The sequence below is a fragment of the Panicum hallii genome, chromosome 3, assembly GCF_002211085.1.
Source record: "Panicum hallii strain FIL2 chromosome 3, PHallii_v3.1, whole genome shotgun sequence".
NCBI classification, from domain to species: domain Eukaryota; kingdom Viridiplantae; phylum Streptophyta; class Magnoliopsida; order Poales; family Poaceae; genus Panicum; species Panicum hallii.
Genome location: NC_038044.1, coordinates 37056898 through 37078753, shown reverse-complemented (window position 1 = coordinate 37078753; position 21856 = coordinate 37056898). Strand labels below are relative to the sequence as shown.

General features: G+C 42.3%; 2 protein-coding genes across 5 annotated transcripts; one reads left to right on the top strand and one right to left on the bottom strand.

Annotated features, from left to right (window-relative positions):
• Window positions 1-2541: 2541 nt before the first annotated feature.
• LOC112886625 lies at window positions 2542-6307 on the bottom strand. 3 transcript variants are annotated; one of them, XM_025952575.1, is made up of 8 exons: window positions 5912-6307; window positions 5730-5810; window positions 5590-5646; window positions 4939-5021; window positions 4140-4737; window positions 3905-4051; window positions 3685-3786; window positions 2542-3441 (listed from the first exon to the last, which is right to left on the bottom strand). In XM_025952575.1, the coding sequence occupies exons 5-8, from the start codon at window positions 4380-4382 to the stop codon at window positions 2992-2994; spliced, it is 942 nt and encodes a 313-aa protein (XP_025808360.1). In that variant the 5' UTR covers window positions 4383-4737; window positions 4939-5021; window positions 5590-5646; window positions 5730-5810; window positions 5912-6307; the 3' UTR covers window positions 2542-2991. The 3 variants fall into 3 exon arrangements, with proteins under 3 accessions (XP_025808360.1, XP_025808357.1, XP_025808358.1); XM_025952572.1 differs by having other exon boundaries at window positions 5730-5807; XM_025952573.1 differs by having other exon boundaries at window positions 4140-4639; window positions 5730-5807.
• Window positions 6308-6444: 137 nt separating this feature from the next.
• Window positions 6445-21040, top strand: LOC112886624 (DNA-(apurinic or apyrimidinic site) lyase). Of its 2 annotated transcripts, none has more exons than XM_025952570.1 (9): window positions 6445-6739; window positions 12626-12718; window positions 13277-13421; window positions 14064-14262; window positions 14643-14721; window positions 17489-17550; window positions 18699-18785; window positions 19619-19722; window positions 20708-21040. In XM_025952570.1, the coding sequence occupies exons 1-9, from the start codon at window positions 6494-6496 to the stop codon at window positions 20773-20775; spliced, it is 1083 nt and encodes a 360-aa protein (XP_025808355.1). In that variant the 5' UTR covers window positions 6445-6493; the 3' UTR covers window positions 20776-21040. The 2 variants fall into 2 exon arrangements, with proteins under 2 accessions (XP_025808355.1, XP_025808356.1); XM_025952571.1 differs by lacking the exon at window positions 6445-6739 and adding an exon at window positions 11718-12103.
• Window positions 21041-21856: the final 816 nt, after the last annotated feature.

The following is a 21856-nucleotide window of genomic DNA, read 5'->3' as shown; positions in this document are numbered from 1 at the left end:
CGGCAGTGGGGAGGAGGTGGTCTGGTCGGGGGATGTCAGGTCGCGGCGGGTAGTTGGGGTACAGCTCTGTGTGTCCCTGCAGGAGGTTCTTCAGTTAAGTAACGGAGTAACAGATGTTATCCTCAGCAAAAAATAAGTCGAATAATTACTGGTTTGGGCGGATTACGTGCGGAAAACAATGTGGGCATGTACGGCACGGCGTCCACGTCTAGCAGCACCCGCTGAGCTCGTTGGAGCGCGGCTTCATCTGGCAAATCCTCTGCGCACATGCGAGAAGGATCAGCGGGACCTGTGTACTCGAATCCCAGGCGATGGCGCTGCTGGATGGGTTGGACGCGGCGTTTGTAAAATGTGAACATGACGGAGGCGCCAGTCACTCCCTTCTTCTTCTGTGCCTCTATGACGTCCAGCAGCTCCTTAACCTGATCCATCTCCCCGCCGGAGGGTTCGAGGTTCCACTCTCCCCTCACTACAGGTGGTCCGTTTGACTTCGTCAGGAGGTGGGGCGCATGGTTCTCGATCTAAAACCAATGGTTCTTCCATCCAGGAAGGTTGGAGGGGAATTTGTATGTGAGATATTTATCGCCGGCCTGCTGACGCAGTTGGATGCCGGCGCCCCCCACAACGGAAAGATTCTTGGAGGTGGGCTATGGTTTGAGGCGGAAGAGGAAGCGGAAAAGATCCCAGTGGGGTTCGATTCCAAGAAAAGCCTCGCAGTAATAGATGAAAATTGAAATGGGCAAATAGAATTTGGGTTGAGATGATGAAGCTCAAGCCCGTAGTAATACAGAAGGCCTCGGAAGAAGGAACAAGAGGGGAGGGCCAACCCCCGTTCGGCAAAATGGAGAAATGTGACGATTTCGTCAACATTTTCCATGGGAAAAGGTTCACGGTAAGAGGGGCGCCAGTTGACAAGGTTCTTTTCTTGCAGCAACCCCTCGGAAACTAGGTTCTTAAGATGGTTGAGGGAGCACTTACTGTGTGTCCACTCCGCGGTCGAAGGCTGCGCCTCCTTCTTCTTCCCCTCGATCTCTGCTTTCTTGGGCGCCATCTCCTATTCGCTGGCCACGAGATGCTCGGGGGCTGCGGGGAGAGGGCCGGGGAGGTTGGAAGGGGAGGATTTCTGTGGAGAGGTGGCGGCGGCGTTTGGCTCTGTTTGGAGATTTTGGCGGTTCTTGGCAAAATGCAGATTGAAAGCACAGTTTTTTCCCAGTGTTGTCGCGGGTTAAATAACCAGCGGGGTGGGGAAGTTACTGTTTCGAAGTTCAAGGGTCGTTTTTTGGGAATATTCTGAAGATGAGAGGTCATTGGTGGACTGTTTGGATTAAAAATCCGATTAATCATTTTTTCAGGGCTAGTTAGCCCGAAAAAAGGGGGTTTTTCGGGTTGATGGTCTAGTTTCCAGTTTCCATCATTTGTATCATCACTTTAGTAATTTTTTGAGTCATCATTTTCAGCCTGCATGCTACGGTTTTTAGATCCTTATCTCCATATCTGTGGGGTACGTGGCATCGACTACTTATTTTTCAAATTTCTTTGACGGATAAGGAGGATTACAGACAAATGGGACCCTCAGCTTGATTCTCCGATTCAACCTAAGGCTCGGGGGCTACTCCATATGGAGTGCGATTTTTCAAATCGCACGCCATGTTAAAAATAAAAATTCAGGGCATGAGCACCTCATAGCTTCGATGCAGACAAGCAAATACTCGAAGAAGGACATCAAGATGAAGCTTCGGAAGAAGTCGAAGACTGCTTCGAAAGTACTCGATAAGCCTGCCGTACTCAGCTACGAAGAGCTCGGGGGCTTGTCAGACCCGGGACCACAGGACTGGGTACATAACGTAGTTTAAAGAGATCTAAGAGATTAAGTCCGTCTTATCTCTTATTCATCTTGTTTATCTCTTATTTATTCCGTTTAAATAGGAGACAAGGCTAATCGATACAGGGGAATCTACTCGAGATATGTTCTGGTATGATTCCTTAGCTGGTGTTGGTTAGTATCTTTGTAACCCTGGCCTCTCGGATATATAAGGGAGGGCAGGGACCCCTCTCAAAACACGCTCTCTAGGTCATTCTACACCAAAGGCAATACAAACCACCATACAGGATGTAGGGTGTTACGCATCTTGCGGCCCGAACCTGTCTAAGCTTTGTGTTCCTTGCACCTTCGAGTTCCTGATCTCGGCGTCTCCTCACCCAAAACTTACCACCTTGGGTATATCCCTCGGTGGGCAGCCGGTTAAACACCGACAGTGCCCTGAGAGGGAACTGACTTGGAGAACTGGAAAGATGCCATCGAGTTCGCCAGTGGATCTTCGACGCGCTCCCCTACCTGGCGCGCCAGCTGTCAGTGTTTTACCGGCTGCCCACCGAGGTATATACCCGAGGTGGTAAGTTTAGGTGAGGAGACGCCGAGATTAGGAACTCGAAGGTACAATGAACACAAGATTTAGACAGGTTCAGGCTGCAAGATGCGTAATACCCTACGTCATGTGTGGTGGTTTGTATTCTCTTGGGTGTAGAATGATCTTGATGATCTGCCTTGAATGGGTCCCTGCCCCCCTTATATATCCGGGAGGTCAAGGTTACAAGAATTCTAGTCCAATACTAGATAAGGAATCGTAACCAAATACAACCCGAGTAGATTCCATCTGTACTGACTAGCTTTATCTCCTATTTATACAGGATAAATAAGAGATAAATAAGATAAATAAGAGATAAGACGGGCTTTATCTCTTAAGCCTGTTTAAACTATGTTATGTACACAGTCCCGTGGCCCCGGGTCTGACAGTTACCTGGGGCACTCTCCATGAAGCTGTAGCCTTTTTCTATTGCCATGCTAGAGTTATTTATGTTGCTATTGATCTTGTCAACTTCAACTGCACTAGTTGAGGGCTCTGGTAGCTTTAGCCTTGCACGTCCGTTGTGGGCGTTGCCTAATTTCTTCACTATTGCGCTCTGTTCTGCTGATAGAGGTGGAGGTTAAACTTAGAATGGAACAAAATCTTTGAATGCACCTGATTGTATTCCTTTTAGCCTCCTGCTCAGTGCAATGAAATCTTCATTTTCATCCGTAGATGGTGCATCACAAGGATCATCTCCATGGGCGGGTTCATCCGTGGGTGGTGCATCACCGGGGGGTGTCTCCGTGGTCAGATTCATCCTCGGGGTCCACTCCAAAGCTCTCGTTATCGATACTCGTATAGTCAGGTTCATCTTCATCATCTCCATAGTCAGGTTCATCTTCTTCTTCATAGTCCGAATCTTCCTCAATGTCATCGTCTTCTTCATGACGATTCGCTGCCCTCTTCCGCTGGATCTTCTCAAACTTGGTCCAGCTGATTCTTCTAGTGCAGCCATTTCTTGGATGAATGTGCCTAGCACCTCTGTTACACCACTGAGAGCTTTGCTTACAGCCTCACAAATTTTCTTCATCTTCTGCAAAAAAAAAGTAAATGAGAAAAATGGTAAATTTGGATGAAAATTGCTTCATGAGAAAAGCTAAAATTGCTTTTGCGGGAGGCATTAAATTTCTTGGTGGGGGCATTAAAACTGCATAGGGAGGAAAATTACTAAACAAAATGCACATGCTAGAAAAAAGGGAGAAAAAACTCTGGGGGCATGGATCAGCTCCATGGATAAGCTCATGTAACCGCACACAGAGGGGCATGCAGCACAAACCTCTGGGGGCAACTGTCTTGGTGCTTTTGTTGTTACAAATCTACTAATGTCATCCATCTGCAGAGCGAATCCAACCCCCACTGAATGACCCGATTGTTTCAGCTGAAAAAACAAGGGTGTAAAAATATGGTTAGCACGCGTTACATGGGCGACACCGAGAGCGAAAAAAGAAAAAAGAGCGGAGTGAGGTCCCATACGGATGTTATCTATTTTTGCGTACCTTCAATTTGCCAAAAGAGCCGTCGCAATTTGTGTCCAACTTGATGACCTGGACCTGGTCCAAAAGCTTCCTGGACCATGCAAGGATCCTTGGTATATCAATGGGGATTTGTATATTCTGAAGATCTAGTGAGTCTGCGTACAAAATCTACAAAAGAAAAGGAAATATCAAATATAAACTACAAAAAAAATGACCCCTAGTGAATCTGAAAACCACCTCATAGAATTAAACTTACCACGAGTAGAGGGATGCAACCCCTCATAGAATTTTTCTTGTCAATTTTTATAGTTGCGTCCTTTAACTGATCAACCACAAACTGACACCAGTTCAAGTTCTTCACGTTTGAAAAGTTGACTAATGTTTTGTAGCATCTGGGGCTTATTCCCAAACTGGTGGGTGGGCAAAGAAAAGTTAAAATTGCAATCATCAGCCAGGACCTCAAGAAATCTTCGTTTGCAGCCTTGTTTTGTTTCAACATTTTAATTGCTTCTTCGATCTTGGGTGCTGACCCTTGAATGATGCCATACTTGTTGTGAATGAAGTTTATTGCATCCACGTCAAGCTCATATTTCACTTTGCCACCCCTATTTGGCAAGTTAAGTATGTCAGCCACAGAATCTGATGTGACTGAAATTCTATCCCATCCCTAGCTCTCATGTTTCAGCATTGAAACACTCCACCATCAGCCAATTAGCGAAGTCTGCTGGGATTGTGGAGCATGCAATCTTCAGCAGCCTGTCAAATTTGATATCGCGTATCATCTTGTGTTGACCTTCAAACAGGACTCCATATAGCTTGATGAGTCTAGCAGGGGATGCCCTGTTTCTTTGATTCTTCACACATTTGAACAAAAGAAGAATTTTTAAAAAAATAGAAATGCTTTGGTTTGTTTGAAAACATATTCAGTGAAAGTATTGGGTAAAGTTGCCTGATCTTACCAATGAATTTGCCTAGCTGATAAAACTATTATTGCCTAAAAATGAAAAATGCATGACCATAATAGTAATGACAGGTGAAGCAGATATGAGACATACGGCATGGGATGATGTCGCCCGGCCTTGATGCTCCTTCTGTGCTCTTGGCATTGTAATTTGTGAGATGTACTTTTTAGGACAAACTACATATTACGAAAGAAAAAAAGGTTAGTGATGATGGGGCGGAGGGGCTAAAAATCGCAAGCATACGGGGGGCAAAAAAATGAATTACAAAATGCAAGGGAATGGGGGCTATTCGGGCAGAATTCAGTAAACAGAAAAAAAGGTCGATGGACTACACTAAAGGGAGCCGAAAAAATCAGTGCAAAACCTGAAACTATGATTTATTTAGACAAACACACCTAATCATCAGTGCAGAATCTGTGAAAAAACCTGATATCCCCTGCCTTCCTCCCCGACAAAACCACCGAACTATATTTCAGGGGAGCCAAAAAAATTAGTGCAAACCGTAGAACTATAGTTTATTCAAACAAAAATAACACCTAATCATCAGTGCAACAGACCGTGAAAAAACCCCCTCTAATATCCCTTACCTCCCTACCCATCTCCAACAAAACCACTACCACAATGTAGCCCAACACGCAAATTTAATGCAAAAAGCACCAAACACCTAAACATCCCACTAGAAAAACCAGTAGCAAAAAAAGATGCAGTGATGGATTAGAGGGGGAAAGGGGTAGTTTGACTCACCTCTGCGCGCTTTTTCCTGTAGCAGAGATCCTTCTACTGTAACAAAATCTTCGCGCGCTGAAAAAATTTGAAGAAAATCCACATAAGCTTATGGGGGGAGAGAATCTGAGGAAGGTGGCACAAAAAAGAGGATCCCTCACCTAATTTCTGAACTTGCGATTTCCACCACCAGATTGCAAAGAGGAGCAAAAGCAGGGCGTGTGAGAGGGTGTTGATGTCTTCTTGCAAACAAAAATAATCAGATCAGAGATGGGGGATAGGGACGAGATGTTGAGATGAGTTGCAGAGAGAGATTCAGGGGATGCACGGGGTGGATGCTCACTTATATGATTTGCTCTTCTCCCACCGTGCTTCTTCCCACCTTCGGATTCCAGCTGCTCGGGGACGATGACCTCCACCAGAAACAAGGGGAAAAACAGCGAAAAAACTCTGGAATTAAACACCGTGAGAACCGAAATGATGCGAGCGCACCGGAGGAAACGCTCATGTGATTATGATCTCCGCTTCAACCCTACGCCAATTCCCCCACTGGGTGTCCAGATGCGCGCGTCGATAGGGTGATGAGGCCAAAATCGCCGGTGGGTGCGAGTGCGGAGAGAGGAGAGAGAAGATCGAGAAGAGAAAATGAATGGGCGGGCGATCCAATATTTTAAATAAATTTCCTCTCTAATTTAGAAAAAGGTGGGACTGGTGTGTTACCCGAGGCTGCGGTTCCTAAAAAAAAAAAGAGGCTGGCTGTTATATAGAGTCATTACCGTACAACACCAATTTGTTTCGAAAAAATAAAATTAGCGTCAAGTTACTCTACGCCTTCGCAATCCGAGTAACGTTAACCGCGGAGGATTTAGTCCAGTTGCGGGGAGAGGAGCCGCCAGCCCGATACCGCCGCCGCCGCCCGCTGGCGATGAAGCGCTTCTTCCAGCCCGTGCCCAAGGACGGCTCCCCGGCTAAGAAGAGGCCCACAGCCGCAACCGACTCGGGCGGTGCCCCCGCCGCGGCCGGCGCCGGTGGGGAGGAGGGGAGCCCCGGCCAGGAGCCGCGCAAGTTCCTGACGTGGAACGCCAACAGCCTGCTCCTTCGGATGAAGAGCGACTGGCCCGCTTTCTCCCAGTTCGTCGCTCGCCTCGATCCCGACGTCATCTGCATCCAGGTGAGCGATTTGGGCTTTCGATTCGGCTGCTCTTCCTTTGTCTGGGGTTTAATCTGTAATGCTGCCCGTTGTTCGGAAAGGTCCGTGTGCGGGGGCGTGTATGCTGCAATGTAGGCAACCCAAAAGGCGTGGGTTCTCGCAGCCATTTCGTCGAGCAGGTTGGGGCCGTACCTGTACGATTTGGTGCCCCTTCATTTAGGTGGAGATTAGTCTGATGTTTATGGCCGGTCCGGATTTTAGATGTTGTCTTAGACCTCATGTTGGGTGACTGGGTGTCATTATCCCTGCACTGTATTCGCGGGCAAAGCAAAACCAATAGGTTGCATTTTTTTTCTTTTTTGCAAGTGGTGGCACCAGCATGCTGGTGCTTTCTGTAGTGCCTAGTGATTGATTATGCCCTTTGGGGAATTATTGAGCATCTTGCCTGTACCAGTGTGCTATGCGGTTTTTGGAACATGCACTTTTAAGTTCTAGATGCTAGGGCAGTGTTTATGGATGTATCAGTGGGGTATTTGTATAACCGACTTGGCAATCATTTGTTCAATCCTTTCTGGACCATGATTAAGGGCAAAAAATCAATTCTAGATCAGTTTGGGCAATCGTTATACCCTTATCATCATGAACTACTCAGAACATTCTACTTAGAACAACTTAGCATGTATGCTGCTGTTGTCATAGTTGTATTCACATCCCAGTTGTTTCTTTGCTGCACTAGACGAGAAGGGGGAGGTGTTTTTCTCTAGATAAACTACTATGGGTAGACCTGTGAGTGTTGTTTATATCTTTCTTCCAACTGGATATGTTGTTACCTCTTTTCCTTTCTCAAGATATCTGGCTTCAGATTTTTTTTTGGGGGTACTATTATTGCAGTGCTAGAATAGTTATTTCTTACTCATTGGCACATGAAAATTGTCTCTCTATTTTTTTTCAACTCATATGATGTGATTAAATTTTATGAAGACCAGTACATCCTTACAAAAAAATCATGTACTAATTTGTTAGATGGGCAAAATAGGCCTAATGCCTTTAGAACATTTAGTCAAATAATGGTAGATATATCCACCTCCGGGGCTTGTTTGAGAGTAGGCAAAGAGGACATGAGGAGGTCCTAAACCTATAATTTCTTAAAAGTGGTTATAATAGCCTAATAGGATCTGGGACCCTTCACCCGATCTCAGTTTTTAACAGCTGAGAAAAGGTGGACTTTTCAGGTCTGTTTTTTTTCCTAATGCTATGACATTTCATTTCCATTTGAGTGGTTGATTTTTTACGCTGGTTCGCCAGACCTAACACAACCCTCCACATTTTCTCATCGCGGGTAACCCTCTTAGCGACGCGCTACATCGGAACCCGGGTGTGGTGTTAAATGGGCAAGGGCCGGGTCGTCATCCCCTCAGGGGCGCGTCGTATCGTGATCCGGGTACGATGATAAGTGAGCAAGGGTCGGGTCGTCGCAGCCTCTGTGGCGCGTTACATCTGTGCTCGGGTGTAGTGAAAAATGAGTAAGGGTCTTCGCATTTCTCTCGACGGGTGCGAAGGGTAAGGAAGCTAGCCGAGTCAACTAGGATTCGTCTAGGTAGTTGGAACGTAGGGTCTCTAACAGGTAAGTTAAGAGAACTAGTCGATGTAGCAATTAGGAGGCGTGTAAATATTCTATGCGTGCAGGAGACTAAATGGAAGGGCCAGAAGGCAAAGGAGGTGGAGGGTTCTGGCTTCAAGCTCTGGTACACGGGGATAACTTCGGGTAGGAATGGTGTAGGCATCTTGATCGATAAGAGCCTTAAGGATGGAGTTGTAGATGTTAGGAGGCAAGGCGACCGGATTATCCTAGTGCGGTTGGTCATTGGAGATTTGGTTCTGAATGTGATCAGTGCCTATGCCCCTCAGGTAGGTCTTAGTGAGAGTTCCAAGAGTCAATTTTGGGTAGACCTTGATAGCATGGTTAGTACCGTGCCTATCAGTGAGAAGCTCTTCATAGGAGAAGACCTCAATGGCCATGTGGGAGCGACTAATGTAGGATATGAGCGAGTACACGGGGGGTTTCGGGTATGGTAGTAGGAACGAGGGGGGGAGGATGTTTTGAATTTTGCGGTGGCCTACGACCTGCTGTTAGCGAATACCCCTCTTTAGAAAGAGGGAGTCCCATCTAGTGACTTTCCATAGTGGACAATACTCGAGCCAAATCGACTTTATCCTTGCTAGGAGAGAGGATAGACGTGCATGCTTAGATTGTAAGGTGATACCTGGGGAGTGTGTTGTCCCCCAACACAAGCTTGTGGTGGCGGATTTTCGTTTTCGGGTACATGCCCACCGGGACAAACGTGCCAAGATTGCGAGAACAAGTGGTGGAAGCTTAGAGGGGAAGAGGCACAAACGTTTAAGGAGAGGATGCTAGGCGAGGGGCCTTGGGAAGAAGGAACAGATGTAGATGATACGTGGCTAAAGATGGCGACATCTGTTCGGAAGGTGGCCTCAGAAGTGTTTGGTGTGAGTAGGGGAGGCAAGCAGGAAGTGAAAGAGACTTGGTGATGGAATGACGAGGTGCAAAGGGCTATTAAGGAGAAGAAGGAGTGTTTCAAACGCCTTCACCTCGACAAGAGCGCAACCAACATCGAGGGCTTTAGATTAGCGAAGAGGTCTGCAAAGCGAGCTGTAAGTGTAGCGAAAGGTCAGGCTTTTGATGACCTTTATCAACGGCTAGGTACGAAGGAAGGAGAGAAGGACATTTATAGGATCGCTAGGACCCGTGAGAGGAAGACAAGGGACATAAACCAAATCAAATGCATCAAGGATAGGACAGATCGACTTCTGGTGAAGGATGAGGAGATCAAGGACAGATGGCGAGAATACTTTGACAAGTTGTTTAATGGGGAAAATGAGGGTCCTACCTTCAAGTTGGACGTCTCATCTGATGATACCAACAGACGCTTTGTGAGGAGGATTCAGGAGGCAGAGATCGGGGAGGCTTTGAAGAGGATGAAGGGAGGTAAAGCGATGGGTCCTGATGGCATCCCCATTGAGGTGTGGAGATGCCTGGGCGAGAGGGCGGTAGTATGGTTAATTAAGCTTTTTAACCTAATTTTCCGGGCAAACAAGATGCCGGAGGAATAGAGGAGAAGAATATTAGTACCGATCTTCAAGAACAAGGGAGATGTTCAAAGTTGTACTAACTACCAAGGGATTAAACTGATGAGCCATACGATGAAGTTTTGGGAGAGGGTTATCGAGCATCGCCTAAGAAGATTGACAAGGGTGACCCAAAACCAGTTTGGGTTGCCTGGGAGGTCGACCATGGAGGCGATTTTCTTAGTACGACAGTTGATGGGGAGATATAGAGAGGAGAAGAAGGACTTACACATGGTCTTTATTGACCTAGAGAAGGCGTATGACAAAGTACCGAGAGACGTCATGTGGTGAGCCTTGGAAAAACACAAAGTCCCAACTAAGTATATTACCCTCATCAAGGATATGTACAAGGATGCGATGACTTATGTTTGAACATGTGATGGTGACACCAGTGACTTTCCAATTAAAATAGGACTACATCAGGGGTCAGCATTGAGCCCTTATCTATTTGCTTTAGTGATGGATGAGGTCACAAGGGACATACAGGATGATATCCCTTGATGTATGCTCTTTGCTGATGATGTGGTGCTAGTTGACGAGAGTAGGGCAGGGGTTAATATGAAGTTGGAGCTGTGGAGACACGTTAAGAGTCGAGGGGGTTCAGACTGAGTAAGACCAAGACCGAGTATATGATGTGCGACTTTAGCCCGACTAGGCATGAGGATGGGGACGTTAGCCTCGAAGGTCAAATGGTGGCCAAGAAGGATACTTTTCGGTATCTAGGATCAATGCTTCAGAAAGATGGAGACATTGATGAAGATGTTAGGCATAGAATTTCAGCCGGTTAGTTGAAGTGGCAGCAGGCTTCTGGCGTCCTCTGTGACAAGAACGTGCCACAGAGGCTAAAAGGTAAGTTCTATAGGACGGCGATTCGCCCGGCGATGCTATACAGTGCTAAATGTTGGTCTACAAAAAGGCGACATGTCCAGCAACTGAGTGTAGCAGAGATGCGTATGCTGCGTTGGTTCTGCGGGCATACAAGAAGGGATAGAGTCCGGAACGAAGAAATTCGAGATAGGGTCGGGGTGGCACCTATCGAGGAGAAGTTGATTCAACATCGGTTGAGATGGTTTGGACATGTACAACGGATGCCTCCCGAGGCGCCGGTGCGTAGTGGAGTTTTAAAGCGGGGCGATAATGTAAGGAGAGGTAGAGGTAGACCTAGACTAACTTGGGACGAGACGGTCAAGAGAGACCTTAAGGAGTGGAATATCGCTAAGGAATTAGCTATGGATAGGAGCGTTTGGAGATTAGCAATTAACGTACCTGAACCGTGACCTTTGTTACTTTTTGTTTAACCCCTGTGCGTAGTGGAGTTTTAAAGCGGGGCGATAATGTAAGGAGAGGTAGAGGTAGACCTAGACTAACTTGGGACGAGACGGTCAAGAGAGACCTTAAGGAGTGGAATATCGCTAAGGAATTAGCTATGGATAGGAGCGCTTGGAGATTAGCAATTAACGTACCTGAACCGTGACCTTTGTTACTTTTTGTTTAACCCCTGACTCTTCCTTTGGCTTGTACCCTTTTTGTGTTTCTTATTCTTGTTTTCTGTGGGTTTCATCTCTAGCCTACCCCAACTTGCTTGGGACAAAAGGCTAAGTTGTTGTTGTTTGTATGACATTTCAGGGCTATGATATCTCAAATAGCTGTAATCCTAATCCTACCGTTAGGAGGTTGGTCCAAGACCATGTGAAGAAGAATGACAGTAACAATGGAGTTCACCGGTTGCTGAGCAAGAAACATAGATTAGTCGGACAAGAGAGAACTTACATAGAGCCAGCCTGAACAAACAAATCTGAGCCTTCCTACTGTTACATGTGTCATTAGATTCTATCTTTTAAGTTTATAGTTTGCTGAATAGATAACTATTTTTGCTGTTAGTGCTTGTCCATGGGCCCGTACAACTGGTCCTTTTCTGCTCATCCAAACTTCTCCCTTCCTTGTGAGATAGCTCATCCTTGAGCAATGGTTGTGGGCTTGTGGCCAAAGTTGCTGCTCGTGGTAGCCGCATGCTGCCAAGAAGTTTTTATGTGTCCAGTCTTCCAGGACTTATGCATCCATGGAGTCTTGGCCGGCAATACCACAGCAACACCTCAGCACTCACACACACACTCACACCGAGAGGGAGGAAGAAGAGGAGAATAGAGAACACTCAGTTTGGTGCTGCTGAACTGAGCTGCAGCTGCTCCTAGCTCCTACCTCATTCATATGTCAAGTGAGGCACAAGTCAAAAATAAGGTACATGATGTCACTGCCAACTACTACTAGTTAGACCATACCTCTACACTAGCGCTACTATTGCAACATACTCCCACTACTTGTTACTGCTACTGCCTGCTGCTGTCAAACATGACAAGCTGAGCATGGCCGAAGAGAGAGGAGCACTACCTGCTCTTGATGGACATGAGATACAGGAGCATACTCAATTATTTACCGTGGAGTGGTATTTGTTATTCTTTAACTTGTTTAGGAAAATAATCTTATTCCTAATAAGTTAAGGCTTAGGTTGTTTGCTTAACGGAAAATTCTCGGTCCTTTCAATTTGGGCACTGTCCATCTATCTGAAAAATGGTACCATACTTCATTTTACATCATTCTTCTTCAAGTTTTGGCTGTCTGGCTCATTATGCCAGCATTAACAGTTCCTTCTTTTCATTGCTCAGTAGGCCACATTTGGTTTTGGCCAGGCTTCAGAAATACATATTTAGTTATCTGATTAATATACATCTGATAAGGATACTAATTGAACTTCTTTCTTAGGAGGTGCGGATGCCGGCGGCTGGTTCAAAAGAGGCACCTAAAAATCCTAGTGAACTAAAAGATGACACAAGCTCGTCACGGAACGAAAAGCAGGTTTCAGAGCATTTGCATGTACTTTACTTTCAGTGAATATGTTGAACTACAGCTATTATATGTTTTCTCAAAATTAATGTTTCATTATCTAAGCTAGAATTTCTATCAGTTGCAGCCATAAAAAATGGATTTTATCATCTTGATCTTTAGAGGATACTAGATTATTGGAAATTGCACTATTTTTTCATACCACTACCAGTTGCACCTATTAGGGACATTGCACCACTTGCATCAGCAGTCACAGAAGAATTTCTGTAGTGGTGTTGTCAAATGTTGACGTAGCAACTGCCACTGCTGAACCTTGCAGTCTGGCCTTGCCTCTGAACTGTAGTTACATTTGTTGATTGCACATTTGCAATGTGTTTCCATTTTCATTCGAGAGATCAAAATGTAACAAATTTAGTGAACTGTACAGGCAGAAAAGTATTCTGAACTAATATCAACTCATGTGTTTATAATACTAGCAAGCTCTTGGATTTTTTTTTTCAGATTTGTTACATTGCATTTGGTGGGCTCAATGAGAAAGTTGTTATAATCACAATTCTTGATGTTGTGCAGATAGTTTTGCGTGCGTTGTCGAGTTCACCTTTCAAAGACTACCATGTCTGGTGGTCTCTTTCAGATTCAAAATATGCAGGAACAGCTATGTTTATAAAGAAAAAGTTTGAACCTAAGGAGGTGTCTTTTAACTTGGATAGAAAATGTAAGTTTGGAGATGACTTCAGATTTTCCTTTCATAATTATATCTTTTGTTGCCAGTATAGTTTACATGCTCCATGCTTAATGTTCCTTGCCCTGCTCGGCTGCTCTAATGTCACAGCCCTTCTGTTTTACATATTGTAGTTTTAAGATTGTATTGCAGGATCTGGTTTAGTCACCACTTGATTATTGGTAAGCTAGTAATTGTATGACACATCAATGTCATCCAAACTTATTGATTTTTTTTAAAAAAATAGAAAAAAAATCTCAGAAGAACGTTTTACTAGTTTTGTAGTTGAAAGCCAAACCATGACAGTGAGTACTCGTGTTCTTATGTTAGGGGTTAGGGAGCATGTGGTTGCATTCGATCAGTGTTAAGCAAAGTCCTAAAAGAATATGGTCACTTTGATATGAAGTTGTAATTGGATAGTCATTGCAAGAATAATAAATGTGGGAAAAAAGAAAACTCAAGGCGCGTCTCTCTGACTGTGTACCTGTTCATCTTCTCTAGATATGTGTTTATGCATGTTTTTCTGTATAAAAACTGAACCCAAGAATTGGCATGGTCCAGGCCAGCAACCTTTTTAACATACAGGCATCTAGCATCATTGTCCTCTTTCATAATTAAATTTTCTGCATTTTTCAGCTTCCAAGCATGAAACGGATGGGCGTGTCATAATTGTGGAATTTGAATCATTTCTCTTACTAAACACTTATGCTCCAAACAATGGATGGAAGGAGGAAGAAAATTCATTTCAAAGGAGACGTAAGTGGGATAAGAGAATGCTAGAATTTGTTCAACGCATAGACAAACCCTTAATCTGGTGTGGGGACTTGAACGTCAGGTAATCAAGATAAGGGTTTCTCCTTAGTGAAAAAGGTTCATTTCTACATAGATATTTTACGTGCTGCTTCTTGTACCATGCAATAAAATCTTCATGCAACTCTTTTCGTAGTATTCAAATTCAACACCATGAAAAGGATTTTCCTAGTTAATAATATAGCATTAATACCCATAAAACCTTGGTAGAAATTTCCTTGCATGTTTTCTTATAGTACTTGATCAAAATAACCATATTTGATTTACAATCTTGCACCCTGAAAGAAAATACTCCTATATGATATACGCAAAGAGAAAACTTCATTTTTATTTGAACATTTGTGTTTGCTATACCATTAAGTCATTTTTCCACAAATGAATACCTCTTGTATTTGAATATTCCAGCCATGAAGAAATCGATGTCAGCCATCCTGATTTTTTAATCAGTGCTAAGCTGAATGGATATACCCCGCCAAATAAAGAGGTAATATTTGCTTTACACATGCAACCCTCAGTCATCTGCACATAAATCCATTTTCGCTAGTGTGTTCATGCATCAGGGTGATAGGTTTCTTGTAATGCAATGAAATCCGTCATCTATTTTTACCCACGAGCTAAGTGTAACGGCTTGGAAAATCTAGAAAATATGCTAAGAACAACTGAACAATTCATTATATATTGACCCATAGATCACTTAAGTTTTGTTGTTTTAGTATTAAAGTCTAAACTCTAGAGTACAAATGCTTATGTACTTATCCTATTTGCGAGGATGACAAAATCGATATCGTATCCCCTGTGAGCTCACATTCCACTCTCGGCCCTCCTGCTGTCTTTAAGATCCATGCCCTTGCTTTATTTTGGTCTTCACAGTTTATGTAAATCCGTCATGTGGCTTTGGGGAGTATGTCTTGCACTTTGTCTTGTGAGTCTGACTGACTACACTGTTCTATTCGTTGATCCCTTATCCCTTCCCAAATTCTTTTCGGATTGTCTTAGTCACAATAACCGTAAGAGTTCTGTCTTTGATCGAGACTTTACACTTGTTCTGATACGAGTCCAATCTGAAATTAGTTATTATCCATCTTTAAAGAATATTGTTGCTTTTTTTGTTTCACACATCATGACTCCAGATTCTACTAAATGTTGAGAAAAGGTGAAATGAGAGCATAAGTTTTACTATCCAAAGTTCAGAGAAATCCAGTCTGCCCAAACAAATGAAATAAAAAGAAATAATACTGATATATCCATGTAAGTTTTACATATACAAAAGCTTATAAAGCTTGTAGGTCGTGCCAAAAGGGTCTTTTGCTAGGACTGGATGTTCAGTTGCACTTATCACAATCCTAAAATCGTATTTCTACTTGAATGCATCAATTAAAGGCTTAATGGATCTAAACTAGAATTTAAGCCTCATATTGAGTGGTAATTCTATGCTTTTTACAATTTAGTATGATCTATTCTGACAAATGCATGTATAACTCATTGGGTGGGCTCAAGGTACATGAAGATAATGAGCTGATGTGAAGCTTTCATGAACTTCTTTTGTTGTTGCCTACTACCTAGAAGTATAGTAAAAGGTTCTATATTGTATAATCTTCTTTGGTGGATTTGTTCCTTGCATTGGAGTGGGAAGCTACAAATTAGGGAGCAAATGTGCTGCTCTGGCACTTTCTTTTGTGGCTTGTTTGGCATTCAGCTTTTATAGAAATTATGATTATCACTTCTGTTCTTGGTCTTATATAACGCCAGCTTTTTGATACAGTAAAATTATCACTTCAGCATTTTTTTTATAGAAGCCTCTAAATTATCAGCAGCAATTTGCTTGCTGCAATTTCTTTTAGCAACACAAAAGTCTACAGTTTTAGTACCAGAGTGTATAGCTGTCTGCTAGATTGATGGTCAATTTGGCTGATGATGAATTTTATGTCTTATTGCTGGTGAGGCCATGTCCCTTGTTGTAGTTACTTTCTGATGCATTGCTAGTTGCGAACTTTGTTTGCATGGATGGTTCTTCAGTGTATTAAAAAAATGTTTTTATAGTCCTGTATGAAGAGATTTCACTCAGCTTCCAGGTTATATGAGTACTATATTTATTATCTTCTATTTCTTAGGGGTCTACTCCCTATTGTAGACTTTTTTTCTCTCGAACGACGCAGGAGAACCACGTGTCATTTCATTAAGAGAGAAATAAAAGTACATAAGATTAAAACAAAAACTCCAAACCTTAGCACACATCACGCACCCACACACAGCAGAAAATGATCTAAAGACGCACCACACACAAAAAAACACAATAAGACCAGGACCTTAAACCTAAGACGCCGGGGTTAGCCACCTAGCCAGTAGCTCCTTGAGTTCAGTGGCCCCTGCCATGCACCAGAGGGTGCACTCATTTGCCACGATCTGAAGATGCACCTGGATGTTCGGCTGCGCTCCCTCAAAACACACAGAAATTGCGATGCTTCCAAACTTCCCAGGATACAAGGATGATGAGCGAGTTTAATCCTTTGTGCAAATCCTTTGGCACTGATTTGATGGCGTTACATCACCAAGTGGAAAAAACCAACATTGTCGTGTTAGCAGGCACATCAATGTCCAGGTTCAGATGTTGGAATATCAAAACCCAACATTGTCGGGTGAACACACATGAGATCAGGAGAGGTTGTGCGGTCTCCTGTGCCTGATCACATAACGGGCAGGCAGCCTGATCACTATTGTAGACTTGGCCTAGTATAAGGGCATGTTTGTGTTCTTTCTGTCCCACTTTCCAACCTTTGGTAGTGGGCAAGCTTGTGCACAGCAAACCAATTTGGCTCTCCCTCAAAAACAAGGAAATCATTGCCCATATTCCTTGCTAGTATTGCTGAGCAAGGTTAAGTAAATGATTCAAACCGGGCCCTAACTTTGTTTACAAGAAATTATGTACATATAACCAAGTTATTGCAATTGGACATCAATCAAAGCCTCAATTGACTAAATAAAACAGTTCATTGCTGCTAAATAGGTTTGGTGATTGGAGATAATCTACTATTTGATCCTACAATTTCGTTATCTTGACATCTTTGATTCAGTTCAAAATTTAGTTCATAACAATGATTCTACTAGACTTTCAGATGACGTCACATTCTCGATTATGAGTAATTTCACATTTGACTGCATCTTCTAGTTCTACTGGACCTCCGGTATCCTTTTTGTGGTGTACATACATTGAGTATTTCATTAGTGCAATGAAGTCTCGTTGTACTCTGCAGGACTGTGGACAGCCAGGATTCACCCTAGCAGAGAGGCATCGCTTTGGTAACATATTGACCCAGTAGGTGAAAACCAATACATTGTATCATTGAACACTTTTCTTCTATTATCTTTGGACAATTACAACTAGTTGCACTGGTGATGTTTTTGAAATTTGTTGCCGGTTGTTTCTAAAAAGAAAAGGCACCAATTGTCAATTTTTTATGTTCTGATCCAATTGGTCCCGTAAAATAAAATTTCATGTTTAATATAGTTACTGCTGTGCACCAACTAGTATGGATGCTTAAGAGCATCTCCAGCAGTCTTCCTTTCCCCAATAAACTGACAATATTGGGAAGAAAATATACTCCAGCAGTTCCCCAAAACCTCTCCATTTCCCCAATAATTATTGGGTTGTCCCAATATTTCACTCCAACATCTTGGGTTGTCCCAATATTTCTCCCCAACTCCCCTCAAATAAAGGGAGAATTTTGGCTCTCCCAATATGTTGTATTGGGATGTGGTTATTGGGGAACTGTAAAAGCATCTCCCAATAATCTATGAAAGTGGTATTAGAACATCCCAATACTATCTTATTGGGAGTTGTTTATTGGGGAACTGCTGGAGATGCTCTAAAAAAAGATGCATAACAGTATTGGTCAGCCTCCCATATAGAAATGAGCTATGTTTTGTTCAGAAACTCATTCTACCTCAGCCAGATGTTTGTCGATTAGCTGAGCCTGTCGACTGATATGGGCTTGAACATACTAGAGCATATCTGTCTAGATCAATATCAATATGAATGGTGATACAAACATACACATATTATTTTTGAATATTTGAGAATTCTTAAGGAAAAACTGATTTTAAAAGTCCATCTTGTTTTTGGCAAGGTAAGTTTTGGTACCTTACTCGAGATAAAACCATGGAGGAAAAAAAGTCCGGTATCTCTGAGCTCTCTGTGAACTTTTTCCAAGATTCAGTTACAGTTTAGATACCACATTTGTAAAGCGAACAGAGCATACATGGCATATGGTTTGCTTGACGAAAACATGTGTTCAAGCTGATGCAAGTTTTAGCAATAATATTTTAACAACAAAGTCTGAGCAGCACATAAATCAAGAAGGGCCTGGCTTGATTTCGAGGAGACATTACTTTATTGATGTATTTGATCGTATAGTTGTTGCTTTGAAGTTTGAATAACTTATGGGTGAATGACTTGGATTACAGAGGAAAGCTGGTAGATGCTTATAGACACCTGCATAAAGAAAAAGATGTGGATAGAGGTTTCTCCTGGTCCGGTCATCCAATTGGCAAGTAAGGAACATTCATCTTTATTGTCCTTGTCTTCATTTATTTCTTAGATATTCTTTAGGTACTGAAGCATGTAATCTTCTAACATGCTTTTGTTCTCTTTTACATCTTTGAGCAACCCTAGCCCCCTATATATACTTATGGTTGCTTCATATTCATAAGTCTTGAATCTTAATTAACAGTTTGCTACCTCTTTTCCGAAATATAAAGTCTGTTTAGGTTTGTCCTAAATCAAGCCTTAGGTTCTACGATTAAATAGCAAAAATGATCATATAGATTGACTTAACAACATAAGGTTGATTTGTTACTAGGTTCATCATGAAATATACTTGCATAATTCATAACTCTTGCTATTAGAAATGGTGTATTTTTTATAGATATATGTAATCAAAGTGATGCATTGTTGACTGTGCCGATGTCCTACTAGACTTATTTTGGAATCAAAGGATGTAGCAATTTGTGAAAAGAACTAACATCATGAACATATTTGTTTATGTTCAGCAGATATGCAATGTTCTTTTATAGGAATTCAGCCCTCTTGAATTCTTGTGTATGTTTAATGCCAAAAGAAAAGGCCCTACAATTATAATGTTATTTATGTGCAACAACAGTACTGTCCATAAGATGAATTTTTTTTTCAGTTTGTTATGCACACTTCACAGAATTCCTCCAGAAACCAAAGTGTAGATAAAAATATGATCACTGAAAGTATATTATGTAATAATTAATGGATATCTTTTCCACTATTCAAACTGCTAATGCAATGCTTGCCGATAATATGGATGCATTTTGTCTTTTTTTTTCTCTGTGAGATTAAATTGTCTATATTCTTCTAGGTACCGAGGAAAGAGAATGAGGATCGACTATTTCATTGTTTCAGAACAATTGAAGGACAGAATAATTTCATGTGAAATGCATGGCCATGGAATTGAATTAGAAGGTAAGAAGTTAAAATGGTACCTAACCTTTTTTATGTTGTGTTATACTTCACAAAACTCTGGAGGTTCTCATTCTAGTCAATTTTCTGATACCTACTTTATTATCATATCATCACCTGTTGAAGTACGAAAAGTGATACTCTTTTTCTTTTTTTTTATTTTTACGCACACAGTGAAGTAATTAGTCAAATAATTTGTAAATTTAGTATCATTTGATTCATATTTGAAAGCACTTCCATATAATGTCAATTTCATGATCATGAATATTATTATAATATATGAGATATTAACGGTCAAAGTGTAGAGTTGTAGACTGCACCTGTCAAACCGAATCTTACATTTTGAAAAGGAGGAAGTAGTAAATAGGCTATTGAAGAAACCTATTTACTAAATTATGAAATTATCTAGATATTTTGGAAAGATGGGTTGAGCACCTGGTTTTATCGTTTTCTGTTAAGCCATGTCAAATCAGCATCCTAGGCAAAACAAGTTGTTGCTTGAATGAGAATATTACTGATCAATAATAGAGCATCTCTAGTGTGATTGATTGTATATGGGGTGCTGACAGGAGTAATTGTGGGCTTGGAACTGATTCCAATCATTGGACGGTATGGAACTGGTGCCAGGCTTAGTTTGGCTCCATGAATTCCAAGCTAGGTTTGGTGGTGGGGAGTGAAGGAAGACCATTTTTTTCCTTTACTCCGTGTAGTGCAAAAGATAGATGTTCTTTTGCTAGTACTTGTTCTGTTTTTTGTCTCTTCGGAAACATATAGAAGTGCTTGTTTTATTTTGTTTTTCACAATGACACTTTCGATCTAATGTCTCTTAGCAACTGCTACTTGCTTCTGACTTTCTGAGATCATCATTAGATAAGCATTTCAAGAAAATTGAAGTAGTAACTTTGTCCTTTTTCCAACATTTTCGGCCAGATGTCTGAGAAATTCAAGTACTATCATGTCAAAAGTTAAATTTCTTCCATTCTTGCAGGATTCTATGGAAGTGACCACTGCCCTGTTTCACTTGAGCTCTCCAAAGCAGCAACAGAAGCACCGTAACCCCCCAGGCCATCCAGCTAAAATTTGTGTGCTGCTATCTTGACCTGTCACTCATCATGGTAGTTATTAGGGTTGTTGAATATACTAGTGTTGGGCCTAGGGATGGCCATTGTTTAGCATTTTTCCTTTAGTAAATCTGAATATGCCATGCAAATGTGCAATTCATGCTCTAGCTGGCTGGGTATGGCAGAACCAACCTGAATTACACCGGCTCAGATACGCTAGTCCTCTTTTAAGGGCTCCAATCGTACTTCAAACAGTGTAACTCCTTGGCCTGTTGGGTAACGTTCCGATAAACCACCGAAAGCAGGATCAAGCAAGGTACCTCGCACGAAGACGAGTCCAGAGATACAATCGCTATCATAATTTACATCACAGGCATTTATATCACATGAGTTTCCAAAAGTAGCATACGTTCTAAACTGATAGAATTATTACAAAATTACAAACCAGTTTAAAGACTCAAGTTCACGGCAGCGGAATTTAAAGTACGACAACTATAAACATCGCCAATGCGGGCATTATGCTAAGTCCTGGTATGACATCACTCGGTATGATTAGTGTTGGCTGGGGACGGGTTCCACTTCACGGACTAACCATCAGGCAGAGCATAGGGCCAAGGCATGGGAAGAGTAGGGTCTTTAGAGATATTACCTGAAATAAAATCATATAGCAAGCCTGAGTACTCTAAATCTCAGTAAGGCTTATCCGGAATTAGGTATACTTAGCCAATAACTAGACTATGAAGGCTTAATGGGGTTTTAGATTTTATCTCAGCTGAAAAGCAAATAAGAGTAGATCCTTAATTTCATATTTTAGCTTTCAGGTTCTAGTTTCTTCAACCATTCTAGGTAAGCACCTATAACTACTCAAGCAAGGTAGAGCTTTTTTAAAGCATACCTCAGTAATACTCATCATAAGATTGCCCTTGTTACTCTATGTGGCAGAAGTATTAAGCTGTCTCAATCTCCGCGAGAAACGGACGATTCTGAATCGAATTTCAGCCCTTGCAAGGTAAACCTAACTCACACGCTTGGAACACCGACAGGTCGTTCTGAAGCAACCGTTTGTCTTTCATTCC